This window comes from Musa acuminata, chromosome BXJ3-9 (genome assembly GCF_036884655.1).
Source record: "Musa acuminata AAA Group cultivar baxijiao chromosome BXJ3-9, Cavendish_Baxijiao_AAA, whole genome shotgun sequence".
Classification (NCBI taxonomy): domain Eukaryota; kingdom Viridiplantae; phylum Streptophyta; class Magnoliopsida; order Zingiberales; family Musaceae; genus Musa; species Musa acuminata.
In genome coordinates, this window is record NC_088357.1 from 9,729,924 (window position 1) to 9,750,664 (window position 20,741).

Consider the following 20,741-nt stretch of genomic DNA (forward strand, 5'->3'; position numbering starts at 1 on the left):
CATTGAAATAAGTAAATGCAACAGGACTTATACGCAAGATTGGGTTTCACCCTCTCCTGGCGCCGAACCAATTTAAAACGGTGTCTCTTCTTCCTCTCCCCTTAATCGCTCTTCCTCAGACGCTCAACATATCGAGCTTGTCGACTCCGCCAAGGCGATTCCCATACGACGAGCTCGGATCATCTTGCTTTTAGAGTTCCTCCTCAATCCCCTTCCGTCGATTCTTTGAAGCTAAATCCCGGGTTCCCTGTCCTCGATTGACGGCGATGACCTGACATCTTAGGGTTTCTCTGGGATATTTTCTTGCGGATTCCCGATGAAGAAGAATTTGTTCGATCATCTGAAATCCTTGAGTGGGTCGCTTGCTGGACCCCCCAGGGTTGCACCGCTCCCCGTTGCGAGGGTTTCCTCGGATTCGAACTCTTACGGTAGCTTTGTGAATTTGAAGCTTACTGCAGGTTGGTGTTCTTCTTGCGAAATCCTCGTTACATGTTGGTATTTTTCCTGAAAGATACTACTTCCCGAGACTTGTTATGCCGATGTGTTTTTAATTTCAGAGAAGTTGGTCAAGGAACAAGCTTCTTTGAAAACTGATCTGGAATTGGCGGTACATCACACTCTGCTTTCTTTGATTTGCCATTTGTTATTGCTTTGTAGTTGATTAATTCTCGTTCCCACTAAATTAGTAATTCTAGTCTTTTTTTCTAGCTGCTATTAGAATCCCTTTGTTCTTCTTACAGTGTGCTTATGCACGTGAAACCCCATAAGAGCAGTACAATTGATTTACTCATTGTACAAATTCAGTATGTTTATAAAATCAACAAATCCTTTTTTCATATGGGTAAAACTTTATTTAAAACTTTAATAATTTTACTACTGAAAATGGGAACAGTGGCAAAGGGTTGCATTATTTGAATGCAAGGATAGACCGGTAGAAACTTCATCAAGCCAACATGTATTTTTATTTTGCACGCTATTAGAATATATATTATATCATAGTATATTCGTGAGTTTAAATTGTTTAGGCACTTAGCTAGATGGATATGAAAGTGGATGCCACAACCTCTTGAGGAATATAATTTAATTTACTGATTCTCTAATATTGTGTCAGCAATTACAAGTTGTTTAGTACTTAATTTTAAGAACGAAGAAACCATAATTACAAGTTATTGGTTTCGAAGTTATTTGTAATACTACACTTTTGATTCTCTGCTTTTTCCATTTTGTTTTCCCGTTATATTACTGTCTTTTCCTTTAAATTTTAATTAGGGATGCCACAGCTGCATCATAAGTGATCTCCTTTTTGGCCTTTTTTCCTGATCCGGGGTTTGTGTTTTATTGATATCAAATTATAAATCATAGTATAATAATTTCACATCTATTCTCTCTTAAAACTAGTAGAGGCTTGTTAAAAACAATTGAGATTTTTACACTACTAAATTCCTTGAGAACAGTCCCTGCTCTCAGTCTCACTCTTTCATCTCTAGTACATGTCTTTTGATTGATTAAGGGTCAGATTTGCCACACTGTGGTGAGTTAGTTCTCATAAAGCAGTATTATGACTTGTGATGTACTTATTGAATGGCATTGTGGGCCATGGCCTCTAATCATGTATGACCTTCTGGTAAAATACAATGTCTAATATGTTGTAAAAGGTGCCTTGATCCCTTTTGAAGTGCAATCGACACTGAGGATCAAAATTACCAGACTTTTCACTGTTTGCATTTTTTTTGCTCGGAGATGATTCAGGTAATACAATATCTCATTATTTTATTTATTCATAAACTAGAAATGTTTTATAAAGCTTATTATAAGATTGCTCGTAATTTCATCTTGGTCAAATGGTAAGCTAACTTGAGATTGAATTTGTATCACCTTTTCCTTTTTTGCGTTTAGTGTTTCTTTTGTGATATATGCATGCTTTTAGTTTGCTAGGAGATGGTGTAAATAACACAAAAGTCTGGCTTAGTGTAATTATTGAGGAATATAATTGTGCTAGAAAATATTGCATTGAAAATTTTGGTGATTTTGGCTTACATAGTCATGTAATGTATATTTCAAGCAAACAAAGCTGAAAAAGGCAACAGAGCACATACAAGTGTTAGAGACCAAATTACAACAAGCAGTCAATGAAAAAGCTAAGCTTAAAGTAAAGCAAACAGAAGATACAAAGCTCTGGAAGGGATTGGATTCAAAGCTCTCTTCAACTAAGACAATGTGCGATCAGCTAACAGAAACTCTGCAGCGGCTGGCTGATCAGACTTGTGCAGGTGTTGACTGGGTTGCTGATCTTATATTCTCATATCTATCTTAGTATTTCCATCTAATTTGCTTGGACTTTTCCTTCTAACAGCTGAAGAAGACAAGAAAATCTTTGAAGAAAAGCTTGATAATAATTTGAAAGCTCTTGATCAATTTGAACTTCTTTTTAATGATTTATCAACAAAATTAGAGAATGCAAGCAATACAATCAACAATGGTAAGTCATGTGAAATCAATTTGTTATGAATGTCACGATATGTTGAATGTAATTTTTAAGCATTTTACAAACCATTTCTTCACATCCTCTGCAATTTAGTTCCTTTAGTGCTGTTTATAAAAGGGCATAACTCTCTACATACCGGAACAGAGTAATTAAGGCCATGTGTGTGTGTGTGTGTGTGTGTGTATCAGTACAAGAGTGTGTGTGTATATATATATATGTATACATATATATATGTATATGTATGTATATATATATATATATTTATTTATATATGTATATGTATATATACATGTATATATACATATAGATACATACATACATGTATATATACATATACATATATACATACATACATATACATACATACGTACACATACATATATATATATATATATATATATATATATATATATATACACACACACACACACACACACATGCAACTGAAACTCTATCTCCAGGTAAAGCTTCAGAATTAAACACAGGCAACTGTACTTGCAACTGAAACTCGAACTCGGCTTGTAGCAGAAAGAAGGAAGGGAATATAAGGTAGTCATTTAGACCACATGTTCTACTTTCTACTACATACAAGTAATATAAGTGAGTAATAGAGCAAGGAAGTATAATATAAGGTAGTCTTACTTTTTTCTATGCTAGAGAATACAACTACTTCATTCTTTTCCTCAGGTACGCGTAGTCATAAAGCAGGTACGTAATTTCGAGCATTAGAAAGGATCTTGAAACACCTTTTGTGTGTGTGTGTGTGTGTATATATATATCCATCCATGAATATCTGGGACTTGTAACTTTATCATCATTTGCCATTTACTACTACATCATGTGAATTCTAATATGTGTTCTTTCACAGATAAACAAGAGATTTTGGAGCTTAGGCATGAGAAAGAAGAAGCGGAGAAATGTTTCAGGAATCACTGTTATGCAACAGACAATGCAATGAAGGAAAAAGGTACTTTTCAGGATTATATTGTCAAATTAAAAATTTTAATGTGGCTATGGTGGTATGCTGATTTAAGTATGCCCAGCTTTATGATTTGCAACAGAATAGAATACTTATCCTTAACTGGATATTTGAGGTCATCTAAATTTTGGTGCTCGAAACATACTTGAATATACTTTGTGGGGTTATAAATTTAAAATTAGCCTCTTAGTATCTTGAATATTCTTGCCTTTTCTTGTTGAGGCATGGTCAGATGAATGAATTTATTTTTCATCATTGCTTGTAGATGCTGTCATCAAAGAATTAAATGAGATTATTGAAGACAAAAAGGCAAACTTGCAGTCTCTTGATTCTCAACTGCAGGAGAGACAGCATGAGTTGAGTCTAAAAGAAGATACTTGCAAATCTTTAAGAGCAAGCATTATTAAGTTGGAAAATGAAAACAGTTCTCTCCAGAGATCCAATAGAAATTTTGCACAGGAAATAGAAAAATCATGTCAACATCTTAAAGAGCTTGAAAATTCATTTAGTGGTTTAGCGGCTATGATGGTTGAACTACATAATGAGAGTGCAGCTCTTGAAAAACACATTTATATGTTATTTTCTTCACTTGAGGTTTACTATGATATGGTTCAGAAGCAGAAGGAGCTGACCTGTTGGTCTGCTCAGCACAAGTATGATCAACTCCATGAGCAATTTAAACAATGCACGATAGAGAATGATGCTATCAAGTTGGAAAAACAAGAGCAAAAGGACAAAATCTTGGAGCTGCAGAAAGCCCAAGAATTCATTATGGTACAACATGCAGATGAGTGCCGATTGGCAGAAGAAAAAGTTCGAATTTTGGAATCTGAAATCAAGGATCTTCTTTCTAAAAAGAATGATTCAGACAAATTGACTATAGAATTTGAGGAGAAAGTTAAAGATCTATCAGAATCTCATGCCATATCTGAGGCTCAAGTGGTAAAACTTGACATTTCGTGTGGTAGTGATTGTAGGCTGTTGTATAACTTATCCTAATGTGAGTCTTTGAACATTACAGAAATCTCTGTCAGATAAAATTTCCAGTTTAGAGAGTGAGAATCATAACTTACTGGATAAGCTGCAGTTGGTGTCACTGGAAGGAGCTAAGGAGGCAGAAGCCCTGCAGAATGAGATTTCTATGCATCACCAGACTATTCAGTCAATTGAAAATCATCTCAGCCAGCTTAAATATGCGCTAAATGAGAAGGAACAGCTTCTTACTAGTTCTATGGAGAGAGAAAAGCAATTGGAAGAGGAAAAATCTGAGGTACTAAAGATTGTTGTCCAGACTATATAAGTGTTTAAGGAATATTTATGGACTATTCACAGTTCAGGTTCAAGCATTGCTGGCTGCAGCTGAAGCCAAACTCAAGGAAGCAAAAAGACAGTATGATTTGATGCTTGAAGGCAAACAGCTGGAGCTATCAAAGCATCTGAAGGAACTATCTCAGAAAAATGATCAGGTATGCTTTTTACTGGTCTTTCATGTTGTCTAGACTATCATTAAACTGTCAGTTTCGTAGGCAATTAATGATATCCAGAGGAAGTACGAGATGGAAAAGTTGGACATTGTTAGTACTGAAAAAGAAAAGGTATGTTTTATTTTCTTTGCTATATCTATATGAAATTAACTTTTGGAGATCATTCATCTCTATGGTTGCTGAAATTTTAGACAGAGAAAATTATAAAGGAAATAGAAAAAGGATGTGATGTAAAAATTGCAGAAAACAAAGAACAAGCCAAGCAATGCTTGATGTGTGTCAAGGAGGAACATGGTAAAATGGTATGTTTTTTCATATCATTAAATTTCAGTAGGTTTTGTTTAAAATTTGGATTGCTGATAAGATTATGTATATGAGAAACTATCATCTTAAACTTCCTCTTCTATAATGCTTCCTCCGGTAGGCCAATCTGGAAAGATTGACATACATAAAGAAGTGACACCACTGAGTTATGAACAAGTGACAGCTGAAAACAAATTCACTCTTACATTAAAACTTGTAGAAAATGATGCTATTTGCCATGCAGAATTGAGTCCTTGATAATGCCATTGTATTGTCTCATCCAGATGAACTTTGAACGTCTTCCAGACGTAATTCCCAGAAATTTTGCATATGTCTTGGTTATTGGATATTGCCATTTCTTGTGAATAAAGTCCATATGCAAAAGTTCAATGGCTTGTTGATTCTTTCTAATGCATAATTTCTTATACATGTAGCTCATTTATTATTAAAATGTAGTCATATGCTAAGCAGAAGTATAAATCACGGAAGTCCTCGTCTCTTGTCATTTGTAGCTTCATACATGTAGCTCATCTGCTGGATCAATGAATAAGCTTAAATTTATGGTCTTAGTCCTGTGTTTAGGAGAACTTTATAAGTAAAAAACCTACTAGCTTTACAAATTGCTGTATGTTTCAGGATTATAAATATGATCTGCATAATTAAGCTATAATTAATAAATTTAGGATTAGGGTAACAACAACCTTCTTGATCTTGGACATTAGTCCTTGGGGTCCTTTAGTATTTTAATTGTGTACCAAAACTTAGTATTAATAAAAATTACCTGAATTCTTGAAACAACATACCAAATGGAGGTCATTGGAGATGAAAATTTAAAATGAGAAAACAGAATTAAACCCAGAATCATGATTGGTTGGTGCTGCTGAGAATTCATGGAAGTTTTGTATATAAGTTAAGATTTAGGCAATTAGTTAACTGAGTAGTAGCCTTTAAATAGTTATTCTTATTGAGGATTCTTGAAAGACAATGTCAAATATTTAAGTCTATGTATTACATTTAGCATCCAGAGCATCATCCCAAGCATCTTGGTGTTTATTAATTGTATTTTGGAAATCTGGGTCAAGCAGAAAGAGCACCAATTAAGTGGAGATAGTGATTGGAATTATGAGAGGTTCACAAGATAAGTCAATGGTTGGAATATGCTTCACTTTGGTCATTATGATTTTGGAAGAACTTGTTGGAAGAACTTGTAAATTGATAGAACAATACAAGACTTCTGATTTTGCACCCTCGGGAAACTTAAGAGACAAATATTGATAGAACAATATTCTTGAGATCTTAATTGGAAATCCTTGTCATGGAGGCACTGTTGCTCTATGGTTTGTTAATGTCTTATATTTCCTTGGTTTGTCTTATTTAAGAATGCTTGTGATTGTATGACCACTTTTGCTATGGTTATCAACATGCTAGTTATGGTCAATTCAGTGAGCTATGATATGAATTACCAAGGTTTGTCTTACCAGTCCGAACCAGTATTTTGGCCAATCGACGGTAAGATATGTACCACTATGTACCGACATATTGTGTGTCGGTAAGGCGGGGCATATTGACAGCACAAAAAAATGATCGAAAATAATTCCAAAATTTTTTGAAGAATTACAAAAAGTTAGATTAGGGTTTTTAAGTTAGAAATAATATAATTTAGTATAATTTTAGCAAAAAAATCTAAATTAGGAAAGAATAGTGACACATATCTTTTTCGGACTTTGAGGAGTAGCTTTGTGGTACATTCCATATGTTATTTCATTGATATTGAATTATCTATAAATAAATAATTTGAATTATTAGATTATTTGTTAAATAACTTAAACTTTAAGATTCAAATGAATCAAGTAATCGATCGATGGATGTACTTGGTTCTACCACTAAAAAGAACGACGAGACTTCATGGGTGATGGATCAGGGTTCTTGATTCTATGTATCTGTATGTTAATTTGATATGTTTATCAGACCCATTCTTGAATTGATCTCGCGACATAGTATACTGATACACCGTATGTCATCGATGCATCAATGTGATGATCGTTGTAGTTTGATCATCGTGAACCACACGTGTCCGAGGTAGCTCCTGAGGTAAGTACGATTGTGGCATATATCAGTGTGAAGCATGGAGAATGTTGGAACTTCTACTTTCACCACTGATTTGCTGTTATGTATCATAAGATCGATCATCATACTGCTACTCAGAGAAGAATGACCAATTATCACGTCGAGTTTCATGATATGAATCTTGGGTGGCATGCGTAAAATACCACTCCTCAATTCATGCATCACCCTTAAATCGTTTAGACGGGACCATTGACTCCTCGACGTCATTACCATCATCGGTTGAAGTTTTGTTGTCCACATCACTATCATGTCTTTAGACTGAGCAGGTTGTTGAATGCAATTGAGAAGTTGCCTACATACCATTGATCAAAGTTATTCCTCTAATTTAGGTGTTAATCCTCCATAATTAGCCTCCCAAGTTTGATCTAATTTACAAATCGTAGCTTTGTGAAGTTTTAAGAGAGTGCAAATGTGAGAATGTGAGAAAGAAGTGAGTGAAAACAAGATTGAAAGAGTATAAGAGTTTAAGAGAGTAAAAGAGTGTAAAAGAGGGGGAGGAAAGGGTTTAAAAACCCTTTCAAATGGATCTAACCATTGGAAAGGGTCATATTTGAGTCGTCTATAGGTAATAATCGAATTTTGATCGTTACTGAGCGGTACATGCTCGTATTGAGCGATACAGAGCCTTTTAGTATATACCACCCGGTACAGGGTGATCTACGTACCGGTCCCCTATTGGATCGGTATGTACCGCCTGTACTAGGTGGTATACTACAGTATGGCGAACCCTGTAAATCACATTATTTATTAGATGTTTAGTACTTGATCTGACACAAGAATGTCCCTTCTCTCCACATCTATTATCTCATCTCTCTCTCCCCTTAAGGAATTGGAATGTAATTTACTATCATTGGTCAAGGCAGCCTAGTACCTTAATTGAGTTGCTTGAGTTTTGTTTTTGCATTTTGTTGCTATTTCTCAAGGAAGAAGAATATTTAATACACAATATGGCAGTTCACCCATGTTCATTTTTAATTTGCTTAATCTTCACAAGTATGGAATGTTAAGATTTTGATGTTGAGTAATCAAGTTATGTTGTCAAGCAAAGTTTCTGATGATGTAGTTGTTCTAGACATGGTTTCTGAAATCTTCTTCAAACCTGTGGGAAAGATAGTTCTTAATTTACGTCAGTCAGGAAATTAGTGTCTTCTGATCATCTATAGCATTCAGGACTTTGAAGACTGTTTTGATATGAAAATAGATATAGTTGTTTCTTTTTTTCATTCTCTTTTGATGTTGTAATTTTAATTTTTTACTTCACAAGCTTGTAACATTAAGATTGTGATGCTGATTGAATAGATTCTTTTGCCAAGCAAAGTTTCTATTAATGTAATTGTTCTAAAGATGTGGATTCTGAAATCTATTAATGATATGAAAATAGAAATAACAAAATGGCAGTTCAAAAGATACAACAAAATGTCAGTTCACCTACGTAATATTCATTTTAATTTACTTAACTAATCTTCACAAGCATGCAATGTTAAGATTGTGATGGTGATTTTTTAAGTTTTGTTGTCAAGCAAAGCTTCTACTAGTGCATTTTTTTTAGATGTAGCTTCTGAAATCTTATTTGGTTTTCAACGGGAATGGGTAGTTTTAACTCTCATCTGTCAGGAAGCCAATGGCTTCTTGTCATCAATAGCACTGAGGACTTTCAAGACTATTTTGATATGAATTTAGATGTAGTTGTTTATTTTCTTATTCTCTTTGGAAGTTGCATTTTTACCGTTCAGCTCTAGCAGATGTTTGCAATATTTTAACAAGTGGAACCAATAGTAGTCAGCAAGGTGTCACATTGCATGTGTGATTTGTCTATGCAGCAACATCTCATACTGTGGTTTCATTTGAAATATAAAAAATTTGGTTTAAGATAGTATATAATTTTAGAAATATTCAATTGATAGTTTGTCAGTAAGGAACTGATTCTGTAGTTATTTAAAAATGTTATAGTGATAACTTAAGTAGTAAAATAAAGTGGAAGAGATAAAAAAATTCATGGATGTTATTAGATGATACAAGAAGATGCATGAACTGCATATGCTAGCTAACAACCTAGGACTACCTGCTGCATCTTTAACATGTTATCATAGATGTGGTCGCATTAACTGCTTAATATTATAACTGTTGGAAGTTACTGGCCGTCCTATTATTGCTTTATATTATGCTTTCCAACAATCCATTTAAATCATCTCAAGATATTTGGTTTTTTATGATCTAAAATAAGATACATCAACAAGTTTAACCTCATTGATCCATATTAAACTTAATAATGCACATAAAGCTTTTTGAAGTATTTCACTATGATTTTTATAACTTCCATAAATCTTTTCTGATTTTAATTTTTGCAAAAGTACGCATCTTTTCCTGTTAATTAATTTTGTTCGGCCTTTGGTTGCATTATCAGATTATACAAATCAAGCAAAATTACGAGGAGAAGGAATCAAGTCTCTTGCTCCATCATAAGGAAGAGCTGAAAAGGGTTCAGCTTCAGGCCGAAAATGAAATGAGAGAGGTATTTACAAGTTAGGCTTAATTTACTTGGTATCAAAGAACCATGTCTAGATTGTAACAGCCTGAAATCTTAATTGATGTAGAAAACATCTTCATTGAGGAAAGAACATGAAATTCAAGTTAAATCATTGACACTTCAGCATGAAGATGAGTGTAGAAAACTACAGGAGGAATTGGAGCTGCAGAAGACAAAGGTATTAAGGATTCCAGAATTTGGTAATCAATGACTGGTTCTAATATCTCACTTTTTTATCTCATTCAGGAGGAAAAGCAGAAAGCACTGTTGCAATTGCAGTGGAAAGTAATGGGCGAAAATCAACAAGTTGACCAAGAAGTGAACTCTAAGAAGGTTTTCTATATCAGAAGTGATTTGCTTGCAATCATATTGCTTGTCATATCGGTTTATTCTATGCTATGAAAATTAGTCATAATTGCTTAGTCCATACTCTTCTTTTATTATTGGCTTATCTTTCAGTGGATTTTCTCTTTTTGAAAATCATAGGCATTCATCCAAATAAGGTGAGATTTATGTTTCATTCTACAGCTTTTTTATCTAGGATATCTCTTTACTTATGTATGAATATCATTCTACATGCTTCCTTAGGTGTCTTAGATCATGCCTTTCTGAAATAAATGATATTAATATTTTAAAATGTGACTCAAATTACCATTGGTTAATGATTATATGTACTTCATATTCCCATAGTAGCATTTGGAAAAATTGTTTCAGGAATTCTCTGTTTCATCAATAAAGATGAGGGAACCGTATAGTAGAAGAAAACACAAACTTACATTAACGAGTCCCGAAAGCAGAAGGAAGGTAGTCAGCCATGATGTTGCTGTTTGATGAAGAGTTGTTGGTGTTTCTTAATGTTGATTTTTTTTTAATTTTGGATGTTATGCAGAATTTGAGTTTGTCAGGAATTATGCGGACACCCATGGTGAGCATAATGAAAAAAGTAGAGGATGGAAGTCCACAAAATATTCCCAATCACAGAAAGAAGGTAGTGTATCTTTCCTATTCTAGGCCTCTAATCTTAAGTATTCTCTTGATGAACTTGTTCTTCCAACAATCATTGAGGGGGTCTTGTCCACTTGTATGGCTGCTTTAGATGGGGCTGCCATTTAACATCTAGGCAGATGCCTAAGCAGCTGGGCAGCACCTACCTCCAAGGCAAGCAGTTTAATATGGCTGTTTGACCAAAAATGTCTCGCATGTTCTTCTAAATTCACTGTTATATTATGACAAATATATTGGTTTTATGATCTGCACTCTTCACCTCAAGGCAATCAAGCCCTAGTTTCCTCTCGAAAAAGTGAAAAGAGTGGATGGTGGAAAGAGAAGTAAATGTTGGCATTTTCACCTTTCCCTTTCCATCTTTTCTTCTTTTTCCCTTTCCCTGCTATGCTTTCTTTTCTCTACTTTTGTTATCATGCAATTGAGTCTGTTCTGCAAAAGCAGTCTTGTGTGGCTTGGCGCCTAAACAGTAGGTAACATCTTCTCCACCATCTGCCACCTTCAGTTTTCTAAGACATTATTCTTGCCAATTACTTTTTTTATTAGTATCTGAAAGAATGATGTTGTCAGTAGTACAACATTTCACTTCAATTTTGGCTTTTCCTGAGACAAACTTTTATGGCATTTTACTTGTTAGTTTTGTTAATCATGCATTGAGCTGACTGCGGGTAGATGTATCTACTTATGAAGGTAACACGCCATGAATATGAAATTGAGACTTCAAATGGAACTATTACAAAGCGCAGAAAGACAAAGAGCACTGTCATGTTTGGGGTAAATATAAACTCACCTGACAACTTATTTTGAAGATCACAATGTCTAAATGGATTATGCTAAAGAAATCCATCTTTTTTTCTGCTGCATTCAGGAGCCAAATACTCAGAAAACATTACACACCCAGACCCCTATTACCAGCAATGATGTGACAAATATCAGGAAGGTACTGTTTCTCTTCCTAAAACTTTGACCATTTGTCTCCTCCTAAAAATGTACATAAATTAGTTTTTTCTGGTCTATTGGCTAATAGATTATGAAATTTACTATTACCTCTCATATATATAATTGAACAGTTCTTTACTCATTGGAATGTTGATTTCTATCATTTTATAAGGAACACCTCTGTTTTCATGCTGCATTAGTTCATGTGAGTGATGTATCCAAAGTTCTATTATCTAGCAGTTCTAGCTGCCTCTAAATTTTGATTATGGTAAATGATATCATCCTGTAGACATGTGGATCAGTCTGAGGTTTTGAAGTGTCTATGAGCTCTTACAACTCGGCTTGTACCTGTGTTCTATGCCTTTTGTTGCAATCAAACATTCAAATACCAATTATCTGCTAGGTCTTAGGTGCATATTGCAAGTAGCAAGGAAGGGCTTATTTAGTCATGATTTTTCCTTAACTTGATACTCACTATAATGGCAAGCTGATGAATTTGATGCCATAAATGTTATTCACTTTCTAATGCTGCTGTTCAGTATTACTCTGGTGATAATGTAATCTTTTCTTGCATAGGTAAGTGGAGGAAACCATCCACATCCAGCAAATATCGGTGATTTGTTCTCAGAGGGTTCTTTGAATCCTTACGCTGATGATCCTTATGCATTTGACTAAAAGGTATATCTGTTCCATTGATGATTCTAATTTATCACTGCATCAATGCTATTTGAAATTCTTATATTGCATTGAAATTTATTACCGAGTAAAAGGTTACTGCATCTGCACATTTCTTATCATCTTAATTAATAAATGCAATAGATGATTGAGGTAAGAACCATAATTTCAGTAGGACCAGTTGTTAGCTCTACTTATATGTACTACATTTTCTGATAATACTATGACTTTCCTTTTCCCTCGGGAGGACACATACCTTCAAGAAAAAGACTAGAATGTGTGGATGTAAGAAAATTTTCAAGGCTGGCAATAGTTTTTTTTTTTTAATGCTAAAGACGAATAATAAAGATGTAATTCTAGTACATAATAAATAACAAATATTCTATAGAGGCAAGAAATTTTAAAAAAATAAACCAAAAGAGCACAGCTATATAAGTAGAAGGTGAATAAGTAGGACACTAATCACAACTTGTCAAGCTACCTATCTCCATTCTTTAAAAAAATGTGGATGTATATGAGACAGGGAGTGTGTACTTTTAATTGATTCTTTATTTCTAGCAATGACCTTGTGTTATGTGCTGGCTGAAAAATTAGTCATGTCATCATTAAGATTGGTTCTCAGATAGCATAATCTTGGATAGTAAATTTAGATATTTCAAATTTCTCAAGTAGTAATAACTAGCTTCAATTAACTCCAAAGAATTTTAGTTTCTGGTACCATGCTCGAGTTGCCTTATTTCTAAAACATGGTTTTGTTGGTGACTCAAAATTTTCCCTTGTAATGAAACAGAACCTCATGTATTCTATATTGAAATAGGAAAGGAAGACAGAGGGAATATAGCATATATCAAATCTATTCTGAAATTAAAAGAAATCATTTTCATGAATTCTTTGCCCAACAGATCTTGTTTATGATCATAAGTGGAACATTTGAAATTGAACTCCAACAAAGTCAGGGCAGCATGAGGCTGAATGAAAAAAGATTGAGCATTAATCTAATGTCATGTTTTCTAGTCAATATTAAACTTTAACATGGAGCTTCACTATCCTCGTAGAACCAAACTTATTACATAATTGCAAGAGCAAACTATAGTAGTATGCTTATATTAATTACAGTAGATTTTTTTTGTTTTATCTATCTCATTTCTTTTTTTGAAATATTCTTTACTTTTTGGCTGTAAGCTGCATTTAATCTCTTCTCCTTCCCCTCTAAGAGTAATTGTTTTGTTGGTTATTGACAGATGGTTTTATGCATCTTGGTCAAATTCCTTAAACTTAGTTTGGTATTGGCCAGACTATATAACATGTTAGATTGGCTATCACAAGTTTAATGTCATCTTCATAAATGGCTATATTAGACTACATCCTTAGTTCAGCCTCTATCACATAGGTCAACAGTAGCAATAGCTGATGATGACGGTAATTACAAACGGGGAACCTTTAAAATAGCAGAAAGTGGAAAAATAACAGTAAATAAGAATAATGTTATTTTGACCTTACAAGAATGATGAAACAGTCTAGTTTATGCTATCAATGTTATTTGGATGGTGGTACTGAATGACTTGCATGGCAGATTCATATTCCTTCTTGTTACCTCCTCCTCCCTTTTGTCTTTACCTTTCTTTTTTTCTGAAAGTACAGTTTGTTTTGTAGCCTGGTATTATGTAAAAGCTTTATGATATTTGCATTCTAGTATGAGACCACGTTTATCTTGTCAGAAAAGATATTTCTTTCTTCTAATTTTTTTTTCCTTTCAAACAAGGGCAGGAAAGACATTTACTGATTAATGGCTTGGGAAATTTAAACATGTATCATCCTGTTGTTTATACAAATGAGAACTCAATTATTCCTACCCAATCTGATATTTTGGACCACCCTTTTCGGTCAACTTACTTGGTACTAAATTTATGTCCCGATTTTGCAGTTCACATCCAAGACATTTTTACCTTGCTCTGATGCTTATGATGCCAAAATCATTGAATTGGGGTTTGGATGAAGTGTTAACCATATGTCAATGCACTTCACAAGAGTGCTACCAAAGACACATTGCTGGCTCCATCCTACGACTGCTTCCCTGTATTCGGTACGTTTGATCTTCACCAGTCTTTTCATTTAGACCTTCTCTGCTCAAGAATTCTATACATGCCAAATGACTGCAAGCTGAATTCACATGCTACTATCGTAGCTAAGCCTCGAGCTTAATACTGTCTCCTTCACTCAGAACTAAACTGGAATACCTAGTAAGCGCCCATTACCATCTCAAACACCACAAGATGATATGGTGTATCACCCTTCTTTGATCACTTTAGACAACATAGAAAAGTTACCTGCAGCAGAAAAGGGAAGAGTTTATATGTTGAGTTTTCCGATTACAATACCTTTCCCATGTTACTCAGGTCTGTGAAAAATAGAAATTGAAATTTCCGCTTATCTTTTAATTATGTTATACTCATATTTTCATAAGCCAGATAAGACTACAAAAAGGTTTCTTGTCAGTTTTTATACTGACTGCGAATGGTATATATATATATATATATATATATATATATATATGTATGTATATATATATATATATGTATGTATATATATATATATATGTATGTATATATATATGTATGTATGTATATATGTATGTATGTATGTATGTATGTATGTATGTATGTATGTATGTATGTATGTATGTATGTATGTATGTATGTATGTATGTATGTATGTATGTATGTATGTATGTATGTATGTATGTATGTATGTATGTATGTATGTATGTATGTATGTATGTATGTATGTATGTATGTATGTATGTATGTATGTATGTATGTATGTATGTATGTATGTATGTATGTATGTATGTATGTATGTATGTATGTATGTATGTATGTATATATGTATGTATGTATATATATATATATGTATATACATAGAAAATGTTTTCCTTATCTTGTCACAATTCGCTCGTACAGGGTCACTTTTGTAAAAAAAATGAAACAATAAATAATACAGAGAAAAACACAAAACCATACGAGCCATCGAAATCAAGTCCGCGCCCGGACCCTAAGTCGACGTCAAATCATTCGAGTCGTTGCTCTCCGATCAAAGAACCTTTCCGAAAGAATTGGATGCCCACAGAATTCATTAACAGATTCGGAAGGAAGTGAGGAAGAGACGACGAAAGCGGACAGGGTTCCGAGAGAAAAGCTGGCTCGTTGGCCCCTCAATCGCCCCCGTCTCTCTTCGCTGTCCGTCTCGAAGATAGATTGTTTGCTTCGCATCGGCCGCAGTAGTAGTATTTCAAAGTGAGAGCCGAAGCGATCACTCAATCCTACGGCGTCGTCTGCTTCGTTCATGTGAGTTGTAATCTTGAGGAGAGAAGAAGACAATGGCCGGAGGAGGTTTCATCTGCGACAGCCCGAGACAGGATCACGGTGGAAGGTTGACAGCACCTGTGATAATCACATCCATTATGGCGGCATTTGGAGATGTAATCTTTGGCTATGACTTGGCACGGAAGCAGTATTTTCGTGGCACATGATGCCACGAATTGCTAATTATGCTGTTATATGAAGGTGGCATTACGGCTATGGAGTCGTTTCGTCAACCCTTCTTCCCCGACATAATGAGGAAGATGGCCGACAGCAAGCGGGACGAGTACTGCGTATATGACAGCCAAATCCTCACGGCCTTCACTTCGTCCTTGTACGTCTGCCGGTTGGCCGCATCACTTGTCCCCGGCCGCCTCACCAGGGTCGTCGGACGCCGAGCGGTCATGCTGTTGATGGAGATTTTTTCCTCGTCGGCGCAGCCGTCGATGCCGCCGCCGCAGTGAACGTTGAGATTCTCATCGTAGGCCGTCTGCTGCTGGGTGTTGGCATCGGCTTCACCAACCAGGAGGAGGGCGCAGTCATTAAAGCTGGAGGAGGGCGCGTTCGGGAGGATAGTGCGCCGCCGGTACCAGCCGTATCTGGTGATGGCGGTGGCGATCCCGATGTTGCAGTAGCGGACGGGGATCGTCGTGGTCGCGTTCTTCTCGCCCGTCATGTTCCGTACGGTGGGGTTCGGAAGCGACGCCGCTCTGATGAACGCCGTCATCCTTGTGGTCGTCAGCGTCACGTCGGTCCTCGTGTTCACCTTCCTGGTCGACCGCTGCGGCCGTAAACTCCTGTTCATCGTGGGCGGAGCCCTCATGATCCTCTGTCAGCTATACTACGCGTCACCCTCTCTCTCTCTCTCTCTCTCTCTCTCTCTCTCTCTCTCTCTCGCTGCTTACTCTGTTGTATCCCTTGTTGCTTGGTGACTGGAGGTGGCCATGGCCTGGATTCTGGGAACCTAGACAGGCTCCGACGGACAGGCGGCCTTGCCGAGGGGCTACGCGGTGGCGGTCCTGATGCCGATGTGCTTGTTGTCCTCTGCCTAAGGCTTCTCATGGGGGCCGCTGAACTGGATCATCCCCACGGAGGTCTTGCCCGTGGAGATCCGGTCGGCGGGACAGAGCATCGACGTGGCCGCCAACCTCTGCGTCACCTTCGTCCAGAGACGGTCCTTCCTCGCCATGCTGTGCCGCTTCAAGCACGGCACCTTCGCCTACTTCTCCGCCTGGGTCGCCATCATGACGGCCTTCATCGTCGTCTTCCTGTCAGAGACCAAAGGGGTTCCCCTGGAGTCGATAGACGACCTCTGGCGTTGCCACTGGTACTGGCGGCGGTTCCTCGTCGACGGGAGCAAGCAAGATATGAAGCCACCTCAACCATGAGCTCCATGTTGTGTCGCAGCCTTTGGGAGTCTCGTATTACGTTCCCTCCCAATCGCCAAACAAAAGCTTGTACAGTAGGAGAAATATTAGGCAGAAAAGTAATAAGAAGAGAAGTAAAATAATTATTTTTCTTGGTGAAGAGATGCCTGAAATTTTTTATCTTTATTTATATATAGGTCCCGTATTTTCCCAATTAATTGATTATGACCACTCATTAGAACTTTTTACTCTTATCTTTGACACAAAATATAAGTGAGTCAACTACAATATCATCAAGTTAATATTTTAAATATAAAAAATTTGCATGAGCATAAGTTTTTTTTTTTGGAAATATGTCATTTTATCCATTTATCACAAATTTATAAGATAATGAATTGGAAAATAAAATAAAGAAATATGTAGATTAAAATGAGACAAGAAAAAAACTTAATATATGTGAAGGAGAATGATATTTGTTGATATTGATGTGAGAGAGAATTTTTCAGTGTTGGGATGAAATAATTTGAATAAAAACAAGCAAGTATTTTGTTTCCATGCATGCTTGGATTTATTATTTTGTCCAAAGAAAATAAAATTAAATTACTTTCAAGGGCGAAATTAAACTAAGCCTTGAGGGTTTTTTTTTCCCAAAAAAAAGCTTGTAAATCGTTTTTAGAAAAAGGGGAAGAAATAGGGAGAGAATAAAGAAACTTATTTCTTGGGTAAAGAAATACAAGCTTTTTTTTTTTCTTGTGCCACATGATTGGGTCAATCAGAACTCAATAAGGAGACCCTAATAAACCAAAATTACTACGTCAACATGATAGAATATTTTTATAAATAGTTCTTGTTTGAGGATTTTTTCTTCTACTGTTCTATAAATAGAAGTCTCTCATGGTTTTGAATCCAATATTTTATTTTTGATCCTCTTATGGCATTATTGGACATGTATTGCATACTAGAGAATCATCCTTTTTAAGGAGTAGTGAAATTAAACTGCCATGGATCTCTTTCTGATGTTGCTGTCTCTGCCTACCGGCAGATCCCATTTCATATCTAAGATTCGAGCAGTATCTGATGAGGCATCAGACAGAATCCACATAAGTCTTCTTCTTCTTCCCCATCTACTGACATATATGGCATCCCACACATCGTGCATGGCGGGATAAGGTAGTGGAAAGATATCGATCCCTTCCGTGACTGCCATCCGCATGCAGCCACCATGAACCACCTTCCTTTCTGCAAGACATGACTGCATTCAGTGAAGCCTTTAGCATATGCGTGGGACTCGAAGGCATCGACTCCACCTGCTCACTAAGCGATCTAAAACCATTATTAGGGTTTGCTCCTCAAGTTGGAGAGTATGTCACGTGGTCTTAAAACTCCTCCCTATTGTTGCTTGAGTGGGATCCCCATCGTTGGATAAAGGACGAGGAGTGATCAAGATATCAATGTCACGTGTTAATTGGAGTGGTAACTGAAGAGTGAATAGTGGGCTAGATTATTTATGAAGCTTGACGACTATTCATAAATCTAATATTTCAATAATCTTTATCAACTTTATAAAGTTGGTCAAAAATTTCTTTATCTTTCATTAAAACAATCTACTATAATGGCGGAGACAAATATCAAACCCTCATATCTTGTCTCACAGCTTATGATATACAACACCTCAAGTCACCCCCCTCGTACTCCCCAATTAGTTGGTTCTGCTGAACGTAAGCATCGACATATAGTTGAAACTAGTCTCACACTTCTACATCAGGTATCAATGCTATCAACTTTTTGGTCAGTAGTCTTTCAAACTACAATCTATCTCATTAATCGTATGTTCACTCTAGTCCTCCACCACCAATCATCATTTGAAAAACTATTCCATTAGCTTCTAAACCTTTAAAAACTTAAAATTTTTTGTTGTCTATGTTATCAATGGCTACGTCCTTATATCTTACATAAGCTAACATCATGATCTAAGTCTTGCATTTTTATAGGATATTCTCTTGAACATAACGCTTTACATTGCTACGAATCCCAAACTAAAAAAGTCTTTATATTGTGTCATGTTATTTTTGTGGAATCTTATTTTTCTTTTCAGAATCATGAGTATCCTACCATGCAAGCTACTCCGACAAACATACATCATTGGAATATCTCTCCAGTCCCATCACACGAACCTCTCACATCACCATCTAGTCCTTACCCTCAAGATCCACACACTCATCTAGTTCAATAGCTCCTCACTCCCTGCTTCATAGGTTTCTCCTATTGATGAAGCAATACCCTCGGCAACATCGCTATTGGCTTCATCTTCTCCTAGACCTCATGATATTGAAGTGCTGCGGCCGGTGTCAATGACTCACCACCAGCTATACCAAATACATAACCTACCACTTCTATAACCGTTAGTAATCCAATGGCAACACGCTCCAAAAGTGACATTTTTAAACAATGTCAAGTCCTTGACCTACATACTATAGCGAACTCTTCTCCTAAGGCTAGTGAACCTACCATAATTACTCAAGCTTAAAAATCTCCTCATTGGCGTAAAGTCATGTGTGAAGAATATAATGCTCTTCTCCATAACTCTACATTGACCCTAGTATCCTTTCATCACACACAAAATATCATTGGATGTAAATGGATCTTTCAAATTAAGCAGAACCCAAACGGATCCATTGCTAGATATAAAGCATGTCTAGTAGCCAAAGGGTTTCATCAACTGACTTTACAGAGATATTTTGTCTCGTTGTTAAACTCACAATAATCTGGCCTATCCTGAGTTTGACCACCTCAAAAGACTAGCACATACGATGTTAATAATGCCTTTTTATAGGGGACTATAACTAAAGATGTCTTTATGCAGTAACTTCTTGTCTTCGTTTATCCACAATATCCGAGGCATATCTGTAAATTGTAAAAAGCTATTTATGGACTTCATCAAGCTCTAAGAGCTTGATATACTGAACTTGGTTCGTTTTTTACATCAATGGGCTTCATCAACTCAAAGTCTGATACCTCGTTATTCCTACAATAACGAAATGAAAATACAATATATCTTCTAGAATATGTGGATGATATTATTGTCACAGGCAATAATCCTTCGGAGATTCAGGCATTTCTAAAGCAACTAGCTAATCGATTCTCCCTTAAAGATCTGGACACATTGAGTTATTTTTTGGGAGTAGAAGCAACATTCACATCCTTAGATCTTCTCCTATCACAAAGAAAATATATTCAAGACTTATTATCAAAAACAAAGATGTAAAAGAGGTTATAATTCCTCTCTCTATTAGTGACTTACTTAAATTATGTGATGGAAGTCCTACTATAGACTCTACTCAATACCGACAAATACTTGGCTCCTTATAGTACTTGGCTCTCACCCGTCTAGATATCTTATTTGTAGTCAATAAACTATCACAATTCATACATCAACAATCTACTACGCATTGGTCTGTAATCAAATGAATTTTGCGGTATCTTAAGAGAACCCT

At 36.0% G+C, this 20,741-nt stretch overlaps 2 protein-coding genes across 2 annotated transcripts; both read left to right on the forward strand.

The window, feature by feature from the left end:
- The first annotated feature begins 62 nt into the window (after positions 1–62).
- Positions 63–14,940, forward strand: LOC103997956 (synaptonemal complex protein ZEP1-like). Its single transcript, XM_009419303.3, has 19 exons — positions 63–458; positions 558–607; positions 2,063–2,270; positions 2,354–2,479; positions 3,354–3,452; positions 3,730–4,406; positions 4,486–4,734; positions 4,802–4,930; positions 4,991–5,059; positions 5,140–5,250; positions 9,783–9,890; positions 9,973–10,083; positions 10,152–10,238; positions 10,620–10,709; positions 10,795–10,893; positions 11,598–11,681; positions 11,776–11,847; positions 12,423–12,524; positions 14,446–14,940. Exons 1-18 carry the CDS (start codon positions 317–319, stop codon positions 12,519–12,521), a joined length of 2,610 nt encoding a protein of 869 aa, XP_009417578.2. The 5' UTR covers positions 63–316; the 3' UTR covers positions 12,522–12,524; positions 14,446–14,940.
- A 1,614-nt stretch (positions 14,941–16,554) lies between these two features.
- On the forward strand, positions 16,555–17,268 carry LOC135650048 (sugar transport protein MST1-like). Its single transcript, XM_065169138.1, has 2 exons — positions 16,555–16,711; positions 16,934–17,268. Exons 1-2 carry the CDS (start codon positions 16,555–16,557, stop codon positions 17,266–17,268), a joined length of 492 nt encoding a protein of 163 aa, XP_065025210.1.
- The last annotated feature ends 3,473 nt before the right edge of the window (positions 17,269–20,741 follow it).

Excerpts from the sequence above, each read along its gene's own strand:
- LOC103997956 (XM_009419303.3), top strand. The coding sequence starts at position 317 with ATGAAGAAGAATTTGTTCGATCATCTGAAATCCTTGAGTGGGTCGCTT. Across the intron at positions 608-2,062 it reads AAACTGATCTGGAATTGGCG|CAAACAAAGCTGAAAAAGGC; the intron begins GTACATCACACT and ends GTATATTTCAAG. Across the intron at positions 5,060-5,139 it reads TTAGTACTGAAAAAGAAAAG|ACAGAGAAAATTATAAAGGA; the intron begins GTATGTTTTATT and ends CTGAAATTTTAG.
- LOC135650048 (XM_065169138.1), top strand. The coding sequence starts at position 16,555 with ATGTTCCGTACGGTGGGGTTCGGAAGCGACGCCGCTCTGATGAACGCC. Across the intron at positions 16,712-16,933 it reads CGGAGCCCTCATGATCCTCT|GCTTCTCATGGGGGCCGCTG; the intron begins GTCAGCTATACT and ends CCTCTGCCTAAG.